The sequence below is a fragment of the Vidua macroura genome, chromosome 11 (assembly GCF_024509145.1).
Source record: "Vidua macroura isolate BioBank_ID:100142 chromosome 11, ASM2450914v1, whole genome shotgun sequence".
Taxonomy (NCBI): Eukaryota; Metazoa; Chordata; class Aves; order Passeriformes; family Viduidae; genus Vidua; species Vidua macroura.
In genome coordinates, this window is record NC_071581.1 from 22,901,172 (window position 1) to 22,921,797 (window position 20,626).

The 20,626-nt window shown below is 48.5% G+C and overlaps 1 protein-coding gene across 14 annotated transcripts in view; it reads left to right on the forward strand.

Moving 5' to 3' along the window:
• The window catches only part of LOC128812745 (uncharacterized), a 78,626-nt gene that overhangs the window by 53,882 nt on the left and 4,118 nt on the right, over positions 1–20,626 (forward strand). For 4 of the 14 annotated variants that reach the window (XR_008438810.1, XM_053987358.1, XM_053987355.1 and 1 more), the window contains 3 exons: positions 13,728–13,915; positions 14,203–14,268; positions 17,092–17,236. Coding sequence is in view for 10 of the 14 variants with exons in the window: in XM_053987358.1 (XP_053843333.1) it covers positions 13,728–13,915; positions 14,203–14,268; positions 17,092–17,236 (399 nt within the window). In the remaining 4 variants the exon portion in view is untranslated. The other 10 variants (XM_053987363.1, XM_053987361.1, XR_008438812.1 and 7 more) reach the window with 9 other exon arrangements.

Below are 20,626 nucleotides of genomic sequence, written 5' to 3' on the forward strand. Positions count from 1 at the left end.
TGCACCTGTCTTTCAGAGGAGGGCTGTTAAGTTCCGGCAGGGAGCTGTGCCCCAGGGCCCCATGGCCGCCCGCGAGCGTCTCACGCCACACGGCTCCCGGCCCGCGCGCCCTGCGCGGCGGCGTGAGGCACCAGCGGCCCCAGCCCTCACGGTCTTGTCCTGCCTGCCACAACTTAGTCCCTCTAATCGGCTCCGGTGTGTTGATTGGGGTGAAGCATCAAAACCAAGGGAAAGTTAGTTTGTTGTAATTACGAGAGAAATAACCCATCTGGGCTTTGGTTTTTCACTCTTCCTTGCCCCAGCGTGCCGCTGGTGAGGGTGACAGTGTGGCAGGAGGAGGCGCAGCAGCGCTGGGAACTTGCTGCTTTCACCTTCCTATGCTTTCATTTTATTTCATTTTGTTTTTTAAAAGCATGAAGCAAGTGAAGCGACAAGAGGAATCCATTATGCAAATCAGGTCACATTTGCATAATGTCTCATGACTGGAATATGCAAATGAGTTGTATAATTTATGAGTGCCAGTGTCTGTCTAAAAGTGTTTCCCAGAATTTATAAAAACTGCAGCGTGGAGAGGCAGCTGCTGGCTGCCCTGACAGGAGGGTCCACACCCGCTTTGCAAAGTCCGCTTGAGTCTGGGAGTGCAAACGTCTGGGAATGAGAACGGAGCCCCCCTTCCCACCCTGTCCTCTTGCTTTATTTATTTACCATTACTCCCTCCACCAAGCTCCCACCTGCTCCCCTCGAACTTCTCTGAGGATGCAGGGCTTGGGCCAGGGCACTGGGCTGGATGGCTGGGCAGTCCCACAGGTGGCTCAGCCGGGGCTTGCTCGTGTCCCCTGGGGCTGTCACCAGGCCAGAGCCCTGCACTCTTCAGGTAAGTGAGCTCATCGGCACGATGTGCCTTGAGGAGCTGCTTGGAGCCCCTCACGACCCGCACAGTGGGATTCCTGCTGATTTGCTCTGCACCAGGTCCAGTCCCTGCTTGGATTTGAGCCCCATGGCCCTGGGGAGAGCTGCAGGCTCAGCACAGGGCTGGCACTGCCAGCGGAGGGACCCCGAGTGTCCTGTCCAACGCCACAGCATTTGGTGCCAGCACTGGAAAGGTCTCTGGAATATCCGGACATTCAGGACAGGTATTAAGCCATTTTCTTTTCTTTTCTCCCTCTTCTTTGCATGTCTGGTGATTTGGGGAGCACCAAGAAGGTGCATTTGGGATCTTGCACCTGGGCAAGCCTCCGTTTTGAGCTGTCTGCACAGGGAGAGGATAGATAATAATGTGCAGGCCTGTGGAAAGCTGTGAGGGTCACAGCCTGCCACTCTGGGCAGCATCTGATGAGAAGCAGCAGGATGGGAGAGCCCGGGGTTCAGGACAGCTCAGCGTCAGCTTTCCTCAGCTCTGTGCAGTCCCTGAAAGGGCTTTTGGGCAAGAAAGTGTGATTTGCTGTTCTCGAGAGTCTGCGTTTCAATTGTAAAACCCAAATGTTTGTCTTCCTGGTTCCAAATCATTTTTGGTGTTAGTTGCCTCCAAAGTGAAGAATCTCACGCTTTCCATCAGTTTCAGAATACTGTGGCTGTGTGTGGTTTGTTTAGTGGATGCAGGTACAGGCTGTGAGTCACACTGAGCATCCCCAGGACAAAGCAGTGAGTTCATAGGCTGTGCTTTTACCTGTGGCTGGAGATTTCTGGTGTGGGAATATGAAGAGACCATCCATATCAGGTACAAGGCAAACTGGCATGCAGTCTGTGTGACACGCCAGTGAGAGGCAGCGGCACAGCCAGACTCTGAAGCATCTTATGCTTGTTGCTGCTCGGGGTTGGTGCCTGCCCCCGCACCAAGGGGTGACTGTCACCCCAGCACCAAGGGGTGACTGTCCCCATGCTGGTCCTTGCTGGCACAGAAAAGTAGCTGAGTCTGACCTGGAGAAGGTGCAAGACCAGGAACAACTGGTGTGTCCCCATCGAGATACATGGTGTGTCCCCATGGAGGGGGCTTTGTGGAGAGCAGGAAGGGCTGAGAGCAGTGGGTGAAGGATGTTTGCTTCCCTTTTGGGGTCTTCAGTGTAGCACCAGCAGTTCTTACGCTGGACTAGTGTGGTTCTCCAGATGGGGACCAGGGATGAGCAGACTGTCAGGGCTAGGCCATAGCTGGGCCATGGCTGGGAGGAAGAGCTCTTCCTGTGGGGCAATTAGCAGGTGTCAGGGGGTACTCACTGTTTGTCTGGGGATAGCCCACTGCTCTGTCTGGAGCCGCCCCACCGTGTTCTGAGCTGCGCGGGGACCAGCCCCAGTCGCACTCCTTGTGCCAAGGGCTGCATGGGGAGCTGGTCCCAGTCCCCATCCTGCTCTGGGATGTTCAGTGTCCTGGTTCTGGTCCCCCAACTCCCACTCTCTGCTGCTTTCTGATATTTTATGAAACCACCAAAACACATGAATGTTCTGTTGTGGTTTTGATGCTGCACCGAGGGCTGGAGAATGTTTAGGGATGAAGTAGCTTTTTTGAGGTGAGAGAAGGAAAGGTCATCCAGAACAGGCACTGAAAGCTCTATCTGCCAGACAAGATTGTCTGGTCTCTGTAGGTCAGTAACAAGGGATAGGTCATGGGGAATCTCTCACACTGCTGCTCATTCATGGTCTGGGTTTCTATTGAGGTGGTGGCTTTTGACAGCTGAACAGAGCATACCTGAGAGATTCCTGTTGCTCTCTTCCAGTGTTCTCCTGTGGTTCCTCACCTGTTTTGGTGAGAATTGGAAGAATTCTGGGACTTCCTGGGGCCTTTGCCTGCAGGTCTTGCTCTCTGTCTCTCAATGAGATAAATTGTCTGAAACACAGATCCAGGGACTTGTGATCTGTGGCTCCTCTGTGCCTGGGGCTCCCCAGCAGAGCAGTTTAGCCATGTGCCTACTGGGGTTACCTGTGGTTATCACTTCCAGCAAGGGTTCCCATTCAACTTAGAGTCACTCCACCGCCTGCTTCCATTCTTCCAGTACCAATGCTGTTTTGAGCAGTAGGATGCAGTCACAGATAGCCCCCAGGAAACTGCAGTTTCCTTCCCACCTCTCCTGGGTAAGGCATGCACCATCGGGCAATGCCGGCCTCGGCTGGATGGATAATCCCAATTTTCCACTCCTATCGACGCCAAACTCTGTGGCAGTGGCAGCTGCTGATGCCAATGCAATGACCCACATTCTGAGCTGGCAGCTCTTTCCCTCCCTTACTCAGTCTTCTAGAAGAAGGGTGAGGTACAGACAGACTCTAAGCACTGTCTGAGCAGGTCCATGAGGGCTCCATGTGCCAGCAAAAAGCATCAGCCATTAGCATCACATCACCAGCCTTGGCACACCTGACAGATGTGCTGAGCATCAGGAACGGCTTGCCTGCATGGGGCTTTTTGCCTGATGGTTATAGTTAAAAGCATTTGTAAGCAAAGCATGTAAAATCTTTAAATCTTTAACAAATCTCTCATTAATCCCAGCTAAGTAAATTAAAGCTGACTGCAGGCTTTAAAAAGAAGCAAGCTGATCACTTGCAGGACAGAGAAAATAAATAAAATGAAAACAATCACAGTGTAAATATGCAGCTCCCATGTTCCTGGTGTAAATAAAATTAAGGTGGCAGGATGGCAGCCAGACCAGTGGTCCTGGGTTCGATGGAGGCAAAGATTCAGTGAGATGAGGCAATACAGCACAATTCTGTATCAAAAGAATTACTCAAAAGCATCAAAGATGCTACAGGCAGATTTTATCAGGATGCTGCACACTTGGGGAACAAAGTGGTGCTGTGTGGACAGCTTCTTCAGCAAAACAGGACAGGCTGCTGAATTCCCAGGCAGAAATCAGGATCCTTGTTAAGGTTCATCCTGATGTTAAGGTCCCGAGCATCAGACCGGCCTGTTTCTGGCTCTGGTACTCTCTTCACAGTGGTGGCTGCAGCTGATCTGTGTTTGTAAAGATAGAGCTCTGATTGGAAATTATATGGTTAAATATCTTGGCAAAGTGGAATTCAGCCACTTAGACTTTTCTTCAGTAACTGAAGGAGCAGATTTTGTAGGATTAGGCTCCTCTTTGGAGAAATCTGGTGTTTCTCTTCCTTAGAACCATATGTTCCTTTCTTAAGTGTGCATTCCAAGGTATAAGGTAGGGAACATCACTGGCTGTAGCTGTCACAGTACAGGTGAAAGCCCTCCAGCAAAGGCCAGCAGTACTGCTGCAGATCATCACTGCAGCCACTCAGCCCTGCCAGTCACTTCACTGCCAGCTGCTGCCTCCCCTGTTTGCCTGCTCACACAGTGCCTGTGGCTTCTGCTCCCTCAGACATTCTGTCACCCTTTCTCGTGTTTTGCCCAACCTAGTGGTGCCCACTCACTTTGCCAGCTCAGTGATTCTGTTTAGTTTGTTTTTGCCACTTCCACTGTGCTGTCCCTAGACCCAGGACTGGGACTTTCTGCTCCAGTACCTACAGATGTGTGTCTCAAAGGTAGCACCATGATGACCTGTGCTAAAAACTGCAGCAGTATCTCCTGCTGCTGCCATCATATACTTGAATGGAAGCACTGGTGTTTGATCCTGAAGATCTGGGATAACAGCAGGTTTTCGGGGTTTGTTGGTGAGCCACAGAAACAGGTGATGCAGGACAAACCTTCTGAAGAGACAAAGGCTGCTCAAACCTCATGAGCATATGCCCAGAGAAGGGAGGTCTTGGCACTCCCCCACTTTGGCAGGTGGTGTTTGGCTCTTTGAGAGCAGCTGAGATTTGGGAGGGTTTTGCAAGCAGGGTGGGTGGTCATGTCCCTTGTCCCTCTCCCATGCTGTGAAATGAACAGAACAGACCTGGCACAGGTGACTCAGCCTGGGCCCTCACTGCTCAGTCAGAGAGCTTTCATGGCAGAAGGAAGAAGGTGAAGGTCCCAAAGCTGCCCCAGAAAAGGGCTCCTAAAATGGTGACACTTCTGTTCTAATGAAGTTACACTTTGTCTATTCATGGAAGGAGAAGGCTCAAAACAAGGACGGGAGGGTGCCCTGCCTTAGCCCAACTCTGCCAAAATGACAAGAAGTTCATGTTGTTGCTCTCAGGTGACCATAGAATATTGTACTCAGATACTGTACTGAGATGACATCTGCTCCCCTTCCTCCCAAACTGGCAGATTCCTCACCCTACAAACTACCCCAGGGCACAATAAGTAGGTTAATGCTTGCTTTAGGGTTAGCCTGAGGGTGAGGGTTCCCTGCAGGAATAGCAGAGTGAGGTTTCCTCTGTGCCTGTGTGAGTTAATGTGTAGGGATGCCTCCAAGGCAAATGAATTCCTACTGCTCCCATTTCATCGCTGTGTGCCTCTTCCTCCTTCTTTGGGATGGTGATGTTCCTTGGGATGACAGAGCTTTGATTTTAGTTCTGCCAGGCTCATATGCTTTTCTTTGCATGGTTTTTCCATTTGTCATTCGTTCTTCCATTTCCCTGCTTCCCAGCCCTCGTTCTGGCCAGGGCAGGGAGTGGGAGCTCCAATGGGTTGCGTTGGCCGTGCCTCATGCCTATTTCTTCTATGGCCAGACTGGCTCCCAAAAAGGAAAACAAACCAAAACATGTCAGTGGTTTTGAATTACAAATCTGAGTGTTCAAAATGCATGAAATGAGAAATTTTGGGCACTTACTGCAACCTGAATCCACCTGTGTTGGACAAGAGTGGCATTTCCTATTTATGCTCAGACTCCTGAATACAAAGTTAAAACAGATGTCGAGGCAGCTGTGGACGGAGAAAACAGCATCAGGTTGGAGAAGAGGGAGGGTTTGGTGTGTTCATCATTACAGACTTTGGCTGTGGCAAGGGAAAGTTAAAAAGGTTCCTAGAACCAGGTATTCAAAATTAATTTCCTATTTATATAGTAATGTGTAAAGTTCCTGTGTTTAATTTACATGTAAAGATTGACTTATATTGTTACATAAAATATTGACTTATATTGTTACATAAAAGTGACATTTTCTATGAAAGATTCTCTTTTTGATTGCTTGCCATTTCCTGACCTACATTCCCAAACCACAGAGCCTGCCATGCTAGTGTGATTCAGCCCTGCCTCAGGTGTGAGTGCCTGTTCTTTGGTGACCTGCTGTGCGCGCAGATCCTGCAATGGAAATGGATCAGCATGTGGCAAACGTGGTTCGTGGTTGTCATGTGAGGGATTTCTCACCCCGCTGTTGTGGAAGCTGAAAGTGTTGGTGGATGGCAAGCAGTGGCTTCAGAGCTGCCTCGCTGGGGTTTTGCCTTTAGGGTTTTAGTGGTTGTTGTGTTACTGCAGGCAGTAGACAAGCCAGGATCCTTGCAGATAATGCCTTGTCTTCCACAGCTGGAGCAGGAATGTATTTCTTTGCAGAATTGCTGAGCACTCACAGTTTTGCTTGAAACATATGAAGTGTTATAAAGTTGTTAAGTGCTTCACAAATTAGAACTAGGCACCTTGAACCAACCTCCTAAAATTAGAGGACAAGTCTTGCGCTTGAGTCTCTCTCTGTCTCCATTTGGCACTCGGAAAGTGCAGATAATAAAACTTGTTTCTTGCAGGGGTGTTGAGATTAGGGACTGCCCTTGGAGAATGAGAGTGATGAATGTCATAGAAATTCAACAAGCAGATTAATAGCAAAGTTCTGTGAGAGGTTTGAAAAGTGGACACTAAATGCAAGTTGGAGCAGGAGCCACACACTGAGCTGTGGTAGGAAGCACTGACTGATGCCTTTTCTGTGCATGTATGAATTAATAAGTACAGGAAAGTGTGAGATGTGCATCAGAGCCCATAGCAAATGCTTATGCAGAAGATCCCAGATTATGCTGGCAACCTTGATTCTGTCATATCCAATGTTCCAATAATGTCTTGTAATTGTAGTGTTTTTCTGAAATAGTTCTACTGTAAGCACTGTTCATAAATTAAGAAATTCCATCTGCACTTGTGCATGTTTCCATACTTAGTCCACCTAATGAGAACTGCGAGGTTCATCATCCTTTGAAAGCTTTCTCAGTAGTAAATGTGATCAGAGACACCAGAGCATTCTCTTGGCTATCAATCTGCAGATAATAGAAGGTCCATTTCTTAAGTACACACAGAAAAGGAGAAGAAGAAATACTGGCTATGACATAAAATGAATTGTCTTCCTGCATGCCCTTGTAACCTAGGGCATGTAGTGCAGGCTGCCAGCCATCGCTTTACAGATTTAGAAGTGCTGGAATCTCTCTGTCTGTAGCAGGCTGCCTGATGGATTGGTGAGTAATGGACTCAGGGAGTGCATTACCAGCGCCCAGACTAATGGCTAGCACTTGCCCATGGCTTTGGCTATAGATCATCCACTGTGCTATTCATAAGTTCTTGCCAGTCTGTCTCTGGCACTCGTGCTGCTGCCATAACACCGCTTGCCTGACAAATTCTGCACCAACTGCCATGTTTTCAGAAGGTGAAGAGTAAACGAGGAAAAAAGAGTGACTACCAGCTCTTCGGAGGACAGGTTAAAGGATAAGATAATGGGCATGATACTCGCTCACCCAGTGTTACTAGCACAGTTGCCTGGAAAATAGATTTGGATTTGCTGTACACCATGAGGCACTCTCCTAGCATTGCCTGAGGAACCTGTGCCTGGGATCTTTTCTTTCCCAGGCAGACCAATGTTATGGGACATGGCAAGATAGGAAGGGGAGGGAGAGGTGATTGGGGTGCCTCTGGCATGGCCTCTGGAGTGTTGGAAGAAGTGCCTGGATGGTGCTGTCAAGATTTGGCTGTTTGTGAGCTAAATGAGGTAAAACCAACTTTCAAAGGCAAAGACCATCTCCAGGGCTGACGTCTGGGCTGGCTCTGATGGACAGGGCAGGTGTGTGCAGAGAGGAATGAATTGTTTCCAGTCCTGCCTGGCTCAGGAGCTTTTACTCTTCCTTTAGACTCCATGACATGAGTAGGACTCCAGGGTTGTGGTTTCCTTGTGTGATTGGGATGAGCTGGGTTCCTCTTTCCTCCTTTCACTTGGACCACTGCCCAGCCATAAGAAAAGAGCAATCCAGTCAGCTATTGATTCAAACTGGTGACCACCCCACAGCCAATTGTGTGAACCATGCAAGACCTGTTCCAGTTCCTGGAACCATGTTCCAGTTCCTAAATCCAGCCTGGTCCAATTTCTAGTAGTGAAGGTGTAAGACTTGCTCTGCTGTTCTAGGCTCTCTGGCTTTGTATTTTTCGCAAGAAGTTACTTAAATAAACTTCTGCAGGTTTTCTTAACATATTCCTGATGAGATTTTGGAAAGGGATGAAGTCTTCATCTAAGGAATTTCCTCTAGGGCAGTCATGGTGAAGACTGCTGCTGAAACCAGACAGCAGAAGCAAAATTGTAAAAACACTGCAGATGAGGGAGGAGCGTTTTTCAGTTCCAGGAGTCCTGTGCAATAAGAAATAGCCCCGACTGAGCAACAAAAACTTCACATTTTCTAGTACTACTTTACTTCAGGTGTTAGGAACATTGTGCCTTTTAAGGGGACAGTAGCAATGACACGGATGTTCTTGGGGTGCTAGATATTACACCCTTTTAGAGAAAGAGCTCTTTGTACCAGGGCTTTAATTTAAGCACTTCATAGGAAGTTGGGCACCTTTCCATTGCTGGGAGCAAGGAGCAAGTTCTGGTTCTTTGCATTTTTCAGATTAATTCCACCAAAACTCACCATTAATTCACTAGAAGTCTGGGGGTATTTTGGATACAGAAACAGGTGGCAGATTCAATTTGTTGCAAAGAAGGGTAATGCTGCTGAAGAGGAGAAGCTATAAACTCAGAAATTCCCAGTGAGCATTATCCATCAGTTTATTTGCCTGCTATTTTGGGAAATGTTTCTGGTAATAAAGCGTCATCAATCTATTATTTCTTTTGGCCAATCTCTCTCAGCCTGCCTATATAAAACTCATTGTGGCCTATATTTAACTGAGAATAACCTCTGCTTATTTCCTCTCTTCCACCATGAGTTTTATTCCTTTAACAAGCACAACAGCATGCTGCTCCGGCTTCAAAGAGAAAATTAATTCCGTCCGCAAAAGGGTCAAGTGCTGGAAAGTGCATAGCAATGCAGTTTGCATGGCAGGATCCAGGAGATATGATGCTAATAAGATTCCAAGATGAGAACAGCAGACTGGCTCTGGGGATTCAGATGAAGGGTTCTGTAAATTTTAAAAGAAATGGTCTCCAAAAACTAATGATGTCTGCTTTCCAATTCATTAATAATGTGAAGCAGGGAGATGGGAGTGAGAACAGGCCATGCTTTGAAATATCAGAATGTAACGAGGAAAAAAACAGCGAGAGCTCATCTCACCGGGGTCATAAAGCTCGGAGGAACAGGCGGGCTGCAGGGGAACACAGTGTCGGTGCCTGGAGGGAAGGAAATTGCACTGTGTGTTCTGCGATGTGTAATTTATGCACAGACTCTTAGCCAGCATTGATGTAAAATTTCTATGCAGAAAAAGATGCTCTTGTATTGACAGATCTTTTTCAACGTTCTTGTTTAAGGTGACTTAGTACACAGGATATTTGATGAGTTTTAAAAACAGATATGAATTGCCTTAGCATATTTACAAATGGCTTTTGGTAAACCTTCCCCTTCACCTTTCTGCATTGCATGCACAAAACCTTAAGCTTGTTTGTAGTTAATATTGGGAGAAAACCCCTCAGGCAAAGCCTAATGAACTGAGAGCAATTCTGAGCTTCCCTCTGCAATATCTTGAGAGCCTTTGCCTTTCCAAGGGCTCTTGGACATATCGTGTGACCTTGTTGCTTTTGCACACGACAGCCTTCCATTACTGCTGCAGCATTTGTTGGTGGTGCTGCTGTGCTGACATGATGTTGGAGTCTCTCCCTTGTGCTGCAACGGGCAGCCAATGGAAAATGTCTGTGTCTGAGCACTTTCTGGAGTGGGAAGTTGTGAGGCAGTAGGATTTAGCTCTGACTTTTATTCTGACAAAGCTAGCATGATTGTAGAGTGAGGTTAAAGTCTTCCTCCTATCTTTTACTTTTAGCTGTGTGATACTTTTCCATCTCACCTTGAAACCTGTCAGCAGTGGCTGATGAGGTTCTGTGAGAACCTCACTGCCACTGGGGGCTCTTCAGAGGGAGAGGGGCTCTACTGCCAGCCCTCAATCTGCCCATGGGACTGCCACTCCATGGGACCCTGTGCCAGGCTCCTGCAGCTGGACCTGCCTGTGCCAGGGCAGCAAGGACACCGTGCTGCTGTTCCCTCCCACAGCTCAGCTCAGTCCTGGTGTTTGGCAGGGCAGGTTTTAGCCCAAGTAAGATCAGCGTCTCCTCTCTGCTGCACTGCACTGCCCTGGAGCCCTTTGCCTGTCTGCTCTTACAGTCTACAGGTGCCATCTACTTGCTTTAGCTCAAGCTGCGTTCTCTCATCTGCAAGCCTTGCTCCAGACAAGTGACATCTCTTAAATGCAGGATTCAGAGGGGTGTTCAGTAATCAAGAGCATGTGCTGGGAATTCCTGTCCCCTCAGAAGAGCTTTTTCCGTGAAGGCTCATGCTGAGCTGCAGAATCAGGGGTGTATGGGGTTTGGGGTAGACAGCTCATACAGCCTGAAAAGGAGACTGGAGCTGGGGTTTGCTTCCTTGCTAAAGCCTCAGCGATGAAGATGGGTGAAGTGGGGCTCTGCATCATGGCTGCAACATGTTCACAGAAAAGGTTTCAATTACAGTGTTTATAAGTACTGTGTATTTCTTTATCCAGAGATGATAGGCCTCTCGGTATTGACAGATGTGCCTCAGCTGTCCCTAAAGCAACCACGGAGTCACTGGCAGCAGCTTCAAAAGCCACAGCCTTCACCTATGGGGTTTTTTTTGCATGTCCTTGGTCTCCAGTGGACATATATAAACTGACTTTAAAGCGAACAGCAGGGTCATACAGTATCAAGTTCTCATATTTGCATCTCAGGTGTTTCCTTGGGGAATTTGTGTCCTCAAGAAATCTCAAGAATTTCCTTGAGGGTTTTTCCAGTGAAGTTCTTGGTTGTTATTCAGTATTTCTACACTTGCCTGCAGCCATGGTCAGTCAGTGGAAGCAGGTAGGTGCTCGAAGCTGCTGCAGTGGAAGCACAGATGTGAGCATCAGGACTGTCTCATGGCAGTGGTAAAGAAGTGAAAACCAGCTGGAGTGTGGAGGCCCTTTTTGGTGCTGTTCTTCACCCAGACACTGAGCACCTGGGTTGATTTCTGTGTGAATGATCTTCCATCATAAACTGCTCTGGTTTGCAGCTTGGCAGTAACATCACTGTAGCCACCAGGACCTCAGAATAAGCTGCTAAATCTTTAAGGTCTTTGCTTACTCCTGTGTTTATCTATGCTCCTCTGTCTATTCAGTCCAGCATTCATCTTTTTTTTTCTGGGCTTCCCCTCACTCTCGCGAGAGCATGTGCCTGTCAATGATGAGTGTAGTCATTTTGCAGCTTCTTCTTCCCCTTCCTCAGCATCCAGCATCCATGTGATGCTCACAGAAGCTGCACAGATCCATTGCTCCTGAAAACCAGACCCTGTGCTTGTCACTTCAGTGTGTGCCCAGTAACTGGTGTTCCACGTGTCATCACCTGATACTCCAGCCAGAGATGAGGGATGCTGCAGCAAGGGGAAATAAGTGGTGGGAGGAACACATTTGCACCCTTCGCCCAGCAAATCAGGACACAGGAATGTCAGGCAGGGAAGATTTATGTTATCTGAGCTGCCCAGTAGCACATTTCTTGTTTCATCAAAAAACCCTGACTTTTCCACTGATGCAATCCAGAGCTCTGCCAGAGGGAATGTCTTGGTGGTGGTGTTCAGATGTTGCCATATGATCCCTTTTCCGCTCCTTTTCACACACAGTGTGTGAAAACACACATTTTCCCAGCAGTCCCCTTTCCAGTGCTTCAAACAAAGCCAGGCTGGCTGATTATTCCTCATGACAGGTGTAAAAATGCTGGATCCACAGCAGAAAACCTCTTGTGATGAGGAAGCTCTCACTGCAAATAATGAGCCATATTTCCGTGGAAGCCTGCACAGTTCCAGACCCTGGACCGGCCACAGATTCTACAGCAGGATTCTGTTCTCCTAACAGATACCCAAAGGCAGATTTTCTTTTAATTAAGTATGAAAATCTATAATGCAGTCAGCATGATGCTTCTTGGTATGTTTATTTTTATACTGCATTTATTTGTTTTGTTTTCCACATCTCCTTCCATTGGGAAGGAATTTTCCATACCACCTGTGTATGAGGAGTGAATGGGACTTAAGGACTATGGCAGCAAGACAGAGGTCAGTTGTGGTTTTTATTCCACTCTGAGTGGAAATGAGCACCATTTATAGTTGTGGACTAACACACTAACTGATCTTTTCCATAGAATAATATTGACATTGCAAAGTTAATGTTTTTAAGCCATTGTCTTTAGGTTTCAGTATTACCAGGCTTTAGAGTCCAGTGAAGTATTGCATTTCTCATTACACTTAATGCTTCACCTTCTGTCTCCAAACTCAGAAAAAAATATTTATTGTTTCAGTAATATTCTGACAATATTTTATTAATTTTCTCTGCAGCCAAAGGACAAAAATAATTTAATTTCCCCAGCATGAAAATAATGCCATAAATCCCAGCTCTGTGGAGGGAGCTGCTCCACAGGACTGCTCAAGAGCCTCTTCCCCATGTACAGACTCCTTCGGGTTCCTAATTCCTCTGTGTCTCCCAGCTTCGATTCCTCCTTTCTCTTTGCCTTATTTTTCCTTTTGACTACTTTTCTATGCTCTAAGGTCAAAGGTTTTCCCCATGGCAAGAAAAAGTTTAGCCTTTCCTAGCCTTTCCTACTCCATTTGCCCACCTAGCATCACAAGCCCCATGCGAAGCCTGGCAGTGCTTGGGCACACAGGCACAACCAGCAGTGAGGGGCTCTCCAGTCCCCTCACCTGCCTGCACCCCATGCCCTCCCTGCCGTGTTCCCATCCTGGTGCTGCCATTCTGCAGCTGGAGACAATGTGCTGGAGCTTTCTGTCTGAGGGGAGTTCAGGGAGGGGAGAGGGGAAAAGGCTGTTAGATCTATCGTTGGCAATTTAGATTCAGAGACATTTCATCTGCAGTTCCCTCAAGTGTTGAATTGAATAAAACCAGAGCAGCAGTGGAAAAGGAGGTGGGGGAAGGGCTGCAACCACTCTTAGCTAAACAAAAAGAGACAGGCAGCTCATAAAAAAGGAATTGCACCCTTGAGTTGAGAATCTGGATTCACAGGGCAGGGAGGAAGCCACGTGGCAGAGCCCACCCATAGGCAGGGGCCAGGCAGCACTGCTGTGGGCTTCTAGCACTCCTGCAGCCAGAGCAGATCATAAGGCTCAATTCTGGGTTTCCTGATTTTCTGTTGATTTTTTGAAGCTCCAGTGGTAAAATCAAGCAGGAAGAACAGAATCTCAGGCTTTGGTTACAATCTAAAAAAACCCTGTCCTTCACTTTCCAGTGCTTCAGGAGAAAAGCACAAAAGCAAAACCCTCAAGGGTCAAAAATTCAGAAGAAGTAACTTAGCACTTAGAATTTGTAAACACTTTCTGCTGGGGGCCAGACTCATCGTTCCCAACTGTGGCTGTGGGATGGTAGAACTGCTCTCACCTTTAGGCGTTTTTGTTCCTCTGCCTTTGAGGGAATTGCTGCTGGTGGCTGCTCTGGCTGTGCACTGCAGCACCTGGATTTCTCTGGACCTGTCCTATTCCCCAGGTGTCAGGTGAGGATGGTTTCACAGGAGCACTCATCCTGGCCAAGGCTGGGAGGAGAACCACAGCCATCAGAGAGAACTGGGTTACAGCAGACAGAACATCCTCAGGGACTCTCCTGCCTTGTGCAAGTGTGATGCCAACGCCCCTGCAGTGCCACAGGGCTGGCTGTGGCTTCCTTCAGGTGGGAAGGCAGGTATTTTGTTTGCCCCCCTCACAACCTTCTTTATTGCCCCTCTGCTCCCTTGTTATATGTTAGTGGCAGATCTGCTGCCTTACACTGTGCTCAGCCCTGCTTCAGGCCAGGTACAGGTGTGCATACAAAGAGCACATGCTCAGCCCTGCTTCAGAACTGGTCAGGCTCCACAGCCAAAGCCTGAGCAGCACTTAGGTGACCCCGTGGTACAGATGGGCAGCCTGGGCAGGTGTGTGGCACAGGGCTGATAGCAACTTGGCCAAGTGTTGTGTTTGCATTACAGCATTCCCTGCCTAAAGTGTCCTCTGCCTTCGTGGTGCACCTGTGGAATCCCACGTGAAGCACAAAGGTAAGACCAGGGTGAGGAGCTGGGATTCCCCAGGACAGCACCAACATCTTCCCTTCAAGTGATTTCAGCTGTAAAATAGGGGTGATGATTCTTATCTGTGTCACCAGAATTTGGGAGTCTGATTAGCCATATCCTGTAAAAGATTGAAGCAGCCTTACTGTAAATCCTGGACCAGAGACCACAGAACAGGAGAGGCTGTCTCACAGGCATGTATTTATGCTGCCCTGTTTCCCTGTGCTATCGATCCAGTGGCTTGCTAAGATACAGCCCTGCCTGCTGCAGTGGTCTAATTCATTTTTAGGCATCATTATTTTTCATGTTGTGGTCTTCCCCTGCTTCGGGTTCTTCTCCCCACCCATCCCCAAAAATGCCCATTCCTGCCTGTCTCTAGGCATGAGATGCTCCCACATGTGTGTGTGCATACCAGGGAGATGGAGAGGCAGCTTCAGCTACACTAAGCAATTAAACTCCAGTAGCTCAGGGATGAGCAGGAGGCCGTGATTTTCTTTTCCTTCGCAGTAATTGCCTCTGCAATCAGCTTTGATCACCCGAGAGCAGAAGAGATGAGTGCTGCAAGTTGACATCAGTGGTTTTAATATATCCATTTACATATACAGGAGCAGTGCAGCATACAGCTTTCCATAGCGCCTCTGACCTGAAACCATCGCCGCTCCATAGATACCTCATTTAATTTAATACTTCACCACCACTGCGGAAGCCATACGATGGGGATGGGAGGGGGCATAATCAAGCCCTCACTCTCTCGCTCTCCGTGCATGTCTGTAAAAATGACATGAAAGTAATTGCTTTTGAAAAGCAAAGCAGAAATGGCACAATTGATTCCACTTAAATGAGAGGAGAAGGGGTGGGGGTGGGGGAGGCTCACCCTAAACATGCCACCTTCTTTCCTGCTGCAAGCACATTGCTGCATGGGGCTGCACTGGGACAGAAGAAAGGTGGGCTTCTCTGAATGGCATGGGAAGGACAGAAGCTAGGGCAGGCAGTACTACTTTGGGCAGGATGCACCCCTTGGTGACCTCGGGCCCACGGGCAGATGTTGCTCCATGGAGCCATGTGACATACCCCGTTGTCACTGGTGCCTGAGAGCTGGCAGGGAGCTTCATTGCACTGGAAATCCTAGAATCACTCTGCCTCCCAAACCCACTCACCTGCCTGGCAGCTGGGGGGAGGGGGATGATGAGGGAGAGACATCAGCTCCTCTCCATCTCTAATGTATCTCTCATTATCCCTGTTGACAAAGCTTTGTGAGCCTATGGTTTTGGAATCTATCCAGTCTCCTGCTGCTGGTGGATGCTCACCCTTCTGCCAAGGACCTCCCAGTGCCCCTCTGTGACCTGGCACACCACTCAGCTCCATCTGTGGAAACCAGGACCTGGCACCATGGGCCATGCAGTGCCTGTGTGTGCTGAAATACATCTTTAATGTAGACATTAACATGATTTACTGTTAATTACATGCAAATTGATTATTAGTATATTTATTGAATGTTGACATCTGGGTGACAGTCTTCAATAAATATGTTTTACTAATTAGTTAACATTAATTAATATCAAAATCCTCTGTAGGTTTAGCACGTCAGTGAACATCAATGAGGCCCCTCTGTTGCTGCCAGTGTTGCTGGATGTTGGCGGTGTTGCTGGCAGCACTCATCTGTTCCTGGCAGCAGTGTGGAGCACAAGTGGGCCCAGGGGGTCCAAGGGCAGTGGTAGTGCTGGAAGGACAGATGGACGCATGCCCAGAGGGAGAAGCCTCTGGGAAACATTGCTCTTGGGAGAGCCCCCCATGGAGCAGGGCCTGCCTGAGGGCAGGAGGGCTGCCAGCTTGAGCCAAGGTGGTAGTGGCCAGGCAGTGCTTGCAAGAAGCTCTGGAGACCCCTTTCTCCAGGACACAGGGCTGCTTCCAGGTATATCCGAGCAGCAGAAGAAGGATGCTGTTCTCACCTGCATGCAGGACCCTTGTTATGGCAGGGCAATCCCCAGCCAGCAATGCAGAGGAGTTCTTATGCTGAATTTAAACCACCAAGCAGATCAACTCCTAAGCTACGTGAGCAGCATTTTCTCTTGCCTCCCCATCCTTAGCAGGGCAGGATCCATACAGTGCCTGCTGACTGTGTCTTCTTTTGTCCAGCACAAGAAGATGAGCAGCATCCCTGAGGAGTAAATGGCCAAGGTAGTGGGGAGAGTGGCTCCGTGCTGGGGTCATACTTGAGTCTTGCCATGCTAATGCTCCTTGGTTGACAGTTATGATTCTTCCCTGCTTCTGCCTTGTGCAAACACCTTAGAGCTGGGACACCAAGAAGTGAATACGCTGAACCCTTAGAGCTGCTCTGTTCAGGCAGATGGACAGGCTGTGGGGTGCCTGAGCCCCCTCTGCTCTGCTCTGAGGACAGCAGACACAGGGAAAATACCTGAAGAGCTCAACACGCAGCTGCAACAGGAGCTGGGTGTTTGGTTACTGGTTAGAATAATTTTGGTCTTGCTCAGCTGCTCTTTGCTTCCCTCACTGTGGGAGTCTGACACCCCTTCTGTGAGCAGGGGCAGGTGCCCAGTCAGCAGGGTTTCTGCTTTCCCGAGCTGGACATGTCTGCCTGCTGCGGGCAGGCATGTCAAATCACACCTACCATATTGGCTTCCTGTCCCCAGAACATCAGATTTTTGCAGCTAATGTGCGGGGGGTGTCTCCTCCTGCCAATCCCCACCCCCGGCAGCATCAGGTCTGTGCTGTTCGGGGTTTTGTTAAGCCGTTTAGTATTAATTGATTTTTTTTTCCATTTTTTCTTTCTTTCCCTGGGCGGGTCAATAGCTGGATGCTCAAGAGCAGTGGATCTATCAACTGCAGACCAAGCAGAGGGAGAGGCAGGCAGACCTGGAGCAGAAATGCAGCCAGAGCAGCAGCTCAGCCAGGACCTGGGGGCCAGCCACCAGCTACGGAAGGGAGCTTGGAGCAGGTAGGAGAAGATACTAGTCCACTCTAGCTCAGCAGCCCAGGCTGAGAAGGGAACTCTATTTGGTGCATTCACAGCAATAATAATAATAATCTGCTGCTCTTGTTTACATGGCAGCGTAAGGAAGGGCTGAAGATGTGAGAGTAGAGTCTGTCACCTCCCAGTGAGGAGGGGAAGATGGAGGCAGCAGGGAGATGGCTACAGCTCTGCTGTCTGTGAATGGGTGGTGGGATTGCAGTTGCTGTGGGGATGTGATGGCTGTCATGCACAGATGTTGTGGGTGTTGCTCTGCTGCTGACCTGAGAGAGACAAGAAGAGGATGGCCACAAAAAAAACTGCCTCAGGGCAGAGCTGTCCTGGCTAGTGGTGACATTTACATGCTGTGAGCCAGGAGATTAGGATTGCTCAGACCTGTTCAGCCATGCTGCTGTGGACAAAACCCTCAGCTTGTTCCTGGACATCAGGGTGGGAGGACCCTTGTTCCTGCTGGAGGCCTGCTGGGCAGCCTATGCCGGTCTACCCCATGCTGGGTCTGTTTGCCCCTGCCCCGCCACCGACCCCTGTATTTCAGAAGCTGTAGAAGTCAGACCCTTTGCTCAGTGTGCTCCCCTGTGTGTGAACCTGCACATTGCTCCCACCTCTGCAGCCATCAGGCTGTCTGCCTGATGTCCGCTCAGGCACCAGCATTCCTCGGTGGACTCCAGCCACAAGGTCTCCTTTGGATCCACATGGCAAACAGGGGTGAGGAGAGCTGATCCTGGAAACCTGGGGCACTCCTGCTGCTGCACACTGCAGCATTACTTGCTTAACCTGGTATCCACTTGTCCCTTCAGCACCACATAAGCTATTAAAAAAATATGTCTATTTTAACAATTTGCTAGTGAAATATGCTTGGGATTCTGGTAGAATAAACCAGGTACTTTTGACATTGGAGCACCAGGTACCAGCATATTGGATGCTCAGCACCGCTGATTGTCTAAGCAGCAGCTCAGAGGACAGCATTTAAAATAGAGTTGGGGGGTGTCCCCCTTGTTAGTCAAAGTGGAGACATCTTGTTTCATTTGATATGGTGATGATAAATATATTCTTATGAATATGTTCATATATCTAGTAATACATACATTGCAATATATATGAAAACAATGCATTGATTACATTTATTGCATTTGAAGGAAAATTACAAGATGTCATTCTATTTACTCCCACATCATCCATTGTTCTGTGTGTGAGGAGTCAACCCAGCATGTGGGCTGAGCTGTGAGTAGCAAGCCCGCATTCCAACTGCCCACAGTGAAGGTGGGAGCAGGATGTGTGTGCCTTTGTCTGTGTTTGTGGATGGTGGCAGATGGATGAATGCGGGAGAGGGTCAGCATGTGCCTTTGTTTTATTCTGCATATGCATATGGATGATCGTGTGTTGATTTGTGCAAGGACAGCATGGCAGGGTGGGAATGACACTCTGCTTCTTCCCTTCCCTTCCCTTCCCTTCCCTTCCCTTCCCTTCCCTTCCCTTCCCTTCCCTTCCCTTCCCTTCCCTTCCCTTCCCTTCCCTTCCCTTCCCTTCCCTTCCCTTCCCTTCCCTTCCCTTCCCTTCCCTTCCCTTCCCTTCCCTTCCTCTCTCCACCCACTGATACCAGATTCAGCTGAGCCTTGCTGTTGGTTTCAGTGTGAAAGTGGCAGATAAAATAGCTGAGCTCTCAACTTTCTTTTACAAACCTCCCAATTAAGCATCAAGCCTTGTTACATAAAAATATAACAGTATTCTATGGCATAACAGTGTTCCATATGGCTCTGTGTCTGGCAGCAGCTTATGGCCTTGTCTAGGACAGAGCACTTTTCTCCTGGGAGGAACAGGGGAAGCTTGTGAAATTCACCAAGATGCTCATGCACCTTCTGTGCTGAAGGGGCTTCCTGAGCCCAAGGGGGAGCCTTTGTGTTTAACAGCCCTTGAGGAATTTTCATCCATAACTTATCAAACTAATTCTGTAACTCAGATCTTATCCAGCTTCTGCAAAGTCCTGTAGCAGTGAGTTCCCCTGTTTGACCATGCTTGATAAGAAGCCACCTCCTTTGGCTTGTTTTGAGTCTGTCCCCTGATAAATTCCAGTTTTCTTGGAAAAGGCCACGTCAGTCACTCCTTAATCACCTTCCTATGACACTTCTGATTTTATAGATCTTTGTCATATATTCTTCCCAACATCCTTCTTCTAGATAGAAGGACTCCAATCTATTTTTCTGAGCCAGTCCCAGCTGCTGATCCATTTCCTGTTGTGGGGCCCTGGACCTGCCAAGGCTGGTGGTCCTGGGTCTCTGCAGCAGGCAGCAGGATTCCTGTGCAAGGAGTGTCAGGTGTAATTTAGCACTAGGAGCATGAGTTATGGTCCTGCCCTTTACAGAAAGACTGGCAGCACAGCCCTGCTTGTCAGCTTAGTCCCCCACCTGATCATGAGCTCTCCTAGTGAATGAATTAAGACTTGGCGTATCATCATTTAATAAAGCCCCCATGCTAATGTCTTTTTGAAATGAAACTGAGAAAGCTGTTAACCTCAGTTAGCCAGTTGTCCTCACCGTGACCTGGATAAATCATCCAAGCAGGAGCACTGAAGAACAGAGCTCTGGCTGTTTTGCAAAATGGAGTTGGAAGGGAAGGACTGTGCTTCCAGCTCATGACACAAAGACTCCTCTGCACCAGAGCTGTGTAGCCAAAGAACCAGTGTGCTCTTACACCAGAGACCCTGATGGGGCTCCAGGCTATGTATTCACTGGTACACCCCCTCCCCTGGCAGCTGCTGAGGAGTCACAGTGTCACACCACAGGCAGGAAAAGGCGACCTGTTGTATCTGGAGAAGGGGGGATGAATTCCCACAGGGACCCCAGGGACAGGTTCCCTCTGCTCCTGCCATTGGGCATGTTTCAACGTCCAGCCCTTCTTTGTGACCATGTCCTTTTCCATGTTCATTCCCTTCAGCTGGGGGCTGAATTCTCCCCAAGGATGTCTCCTTCACCACATTCTGAAGACAGCTGGCCTTGAGCTGGGAAAAGAGATGAAGAGGACACTTTGGTGGCTACTGCCAGGAGATATGGATCTACAGGAGCAGGGAATTTCTCTCCCTGAGCTGTTTTGACATTGGAACCTGTTATCTTTATAAAGGCCTCATTATTTCATCTGCTTTCACAGGGTATCTGCTCTCATAGCTACTGCTCTGTGTGGCAGGGAGTTCTACTAGACAGGGTGATTTCTTTTGTGATTTCTCATCTGGCTACTTTATTGGGGTTTGGGTTTTTGGTTTTTATTTTTGTATGACTGAGGGAGATCACAACACCAGCTAAATGTAAGAAACTCCTGGAAAGAGGAAAAAAAGCCATCTGCTCTCCATGTCCATGAAGAACTTCT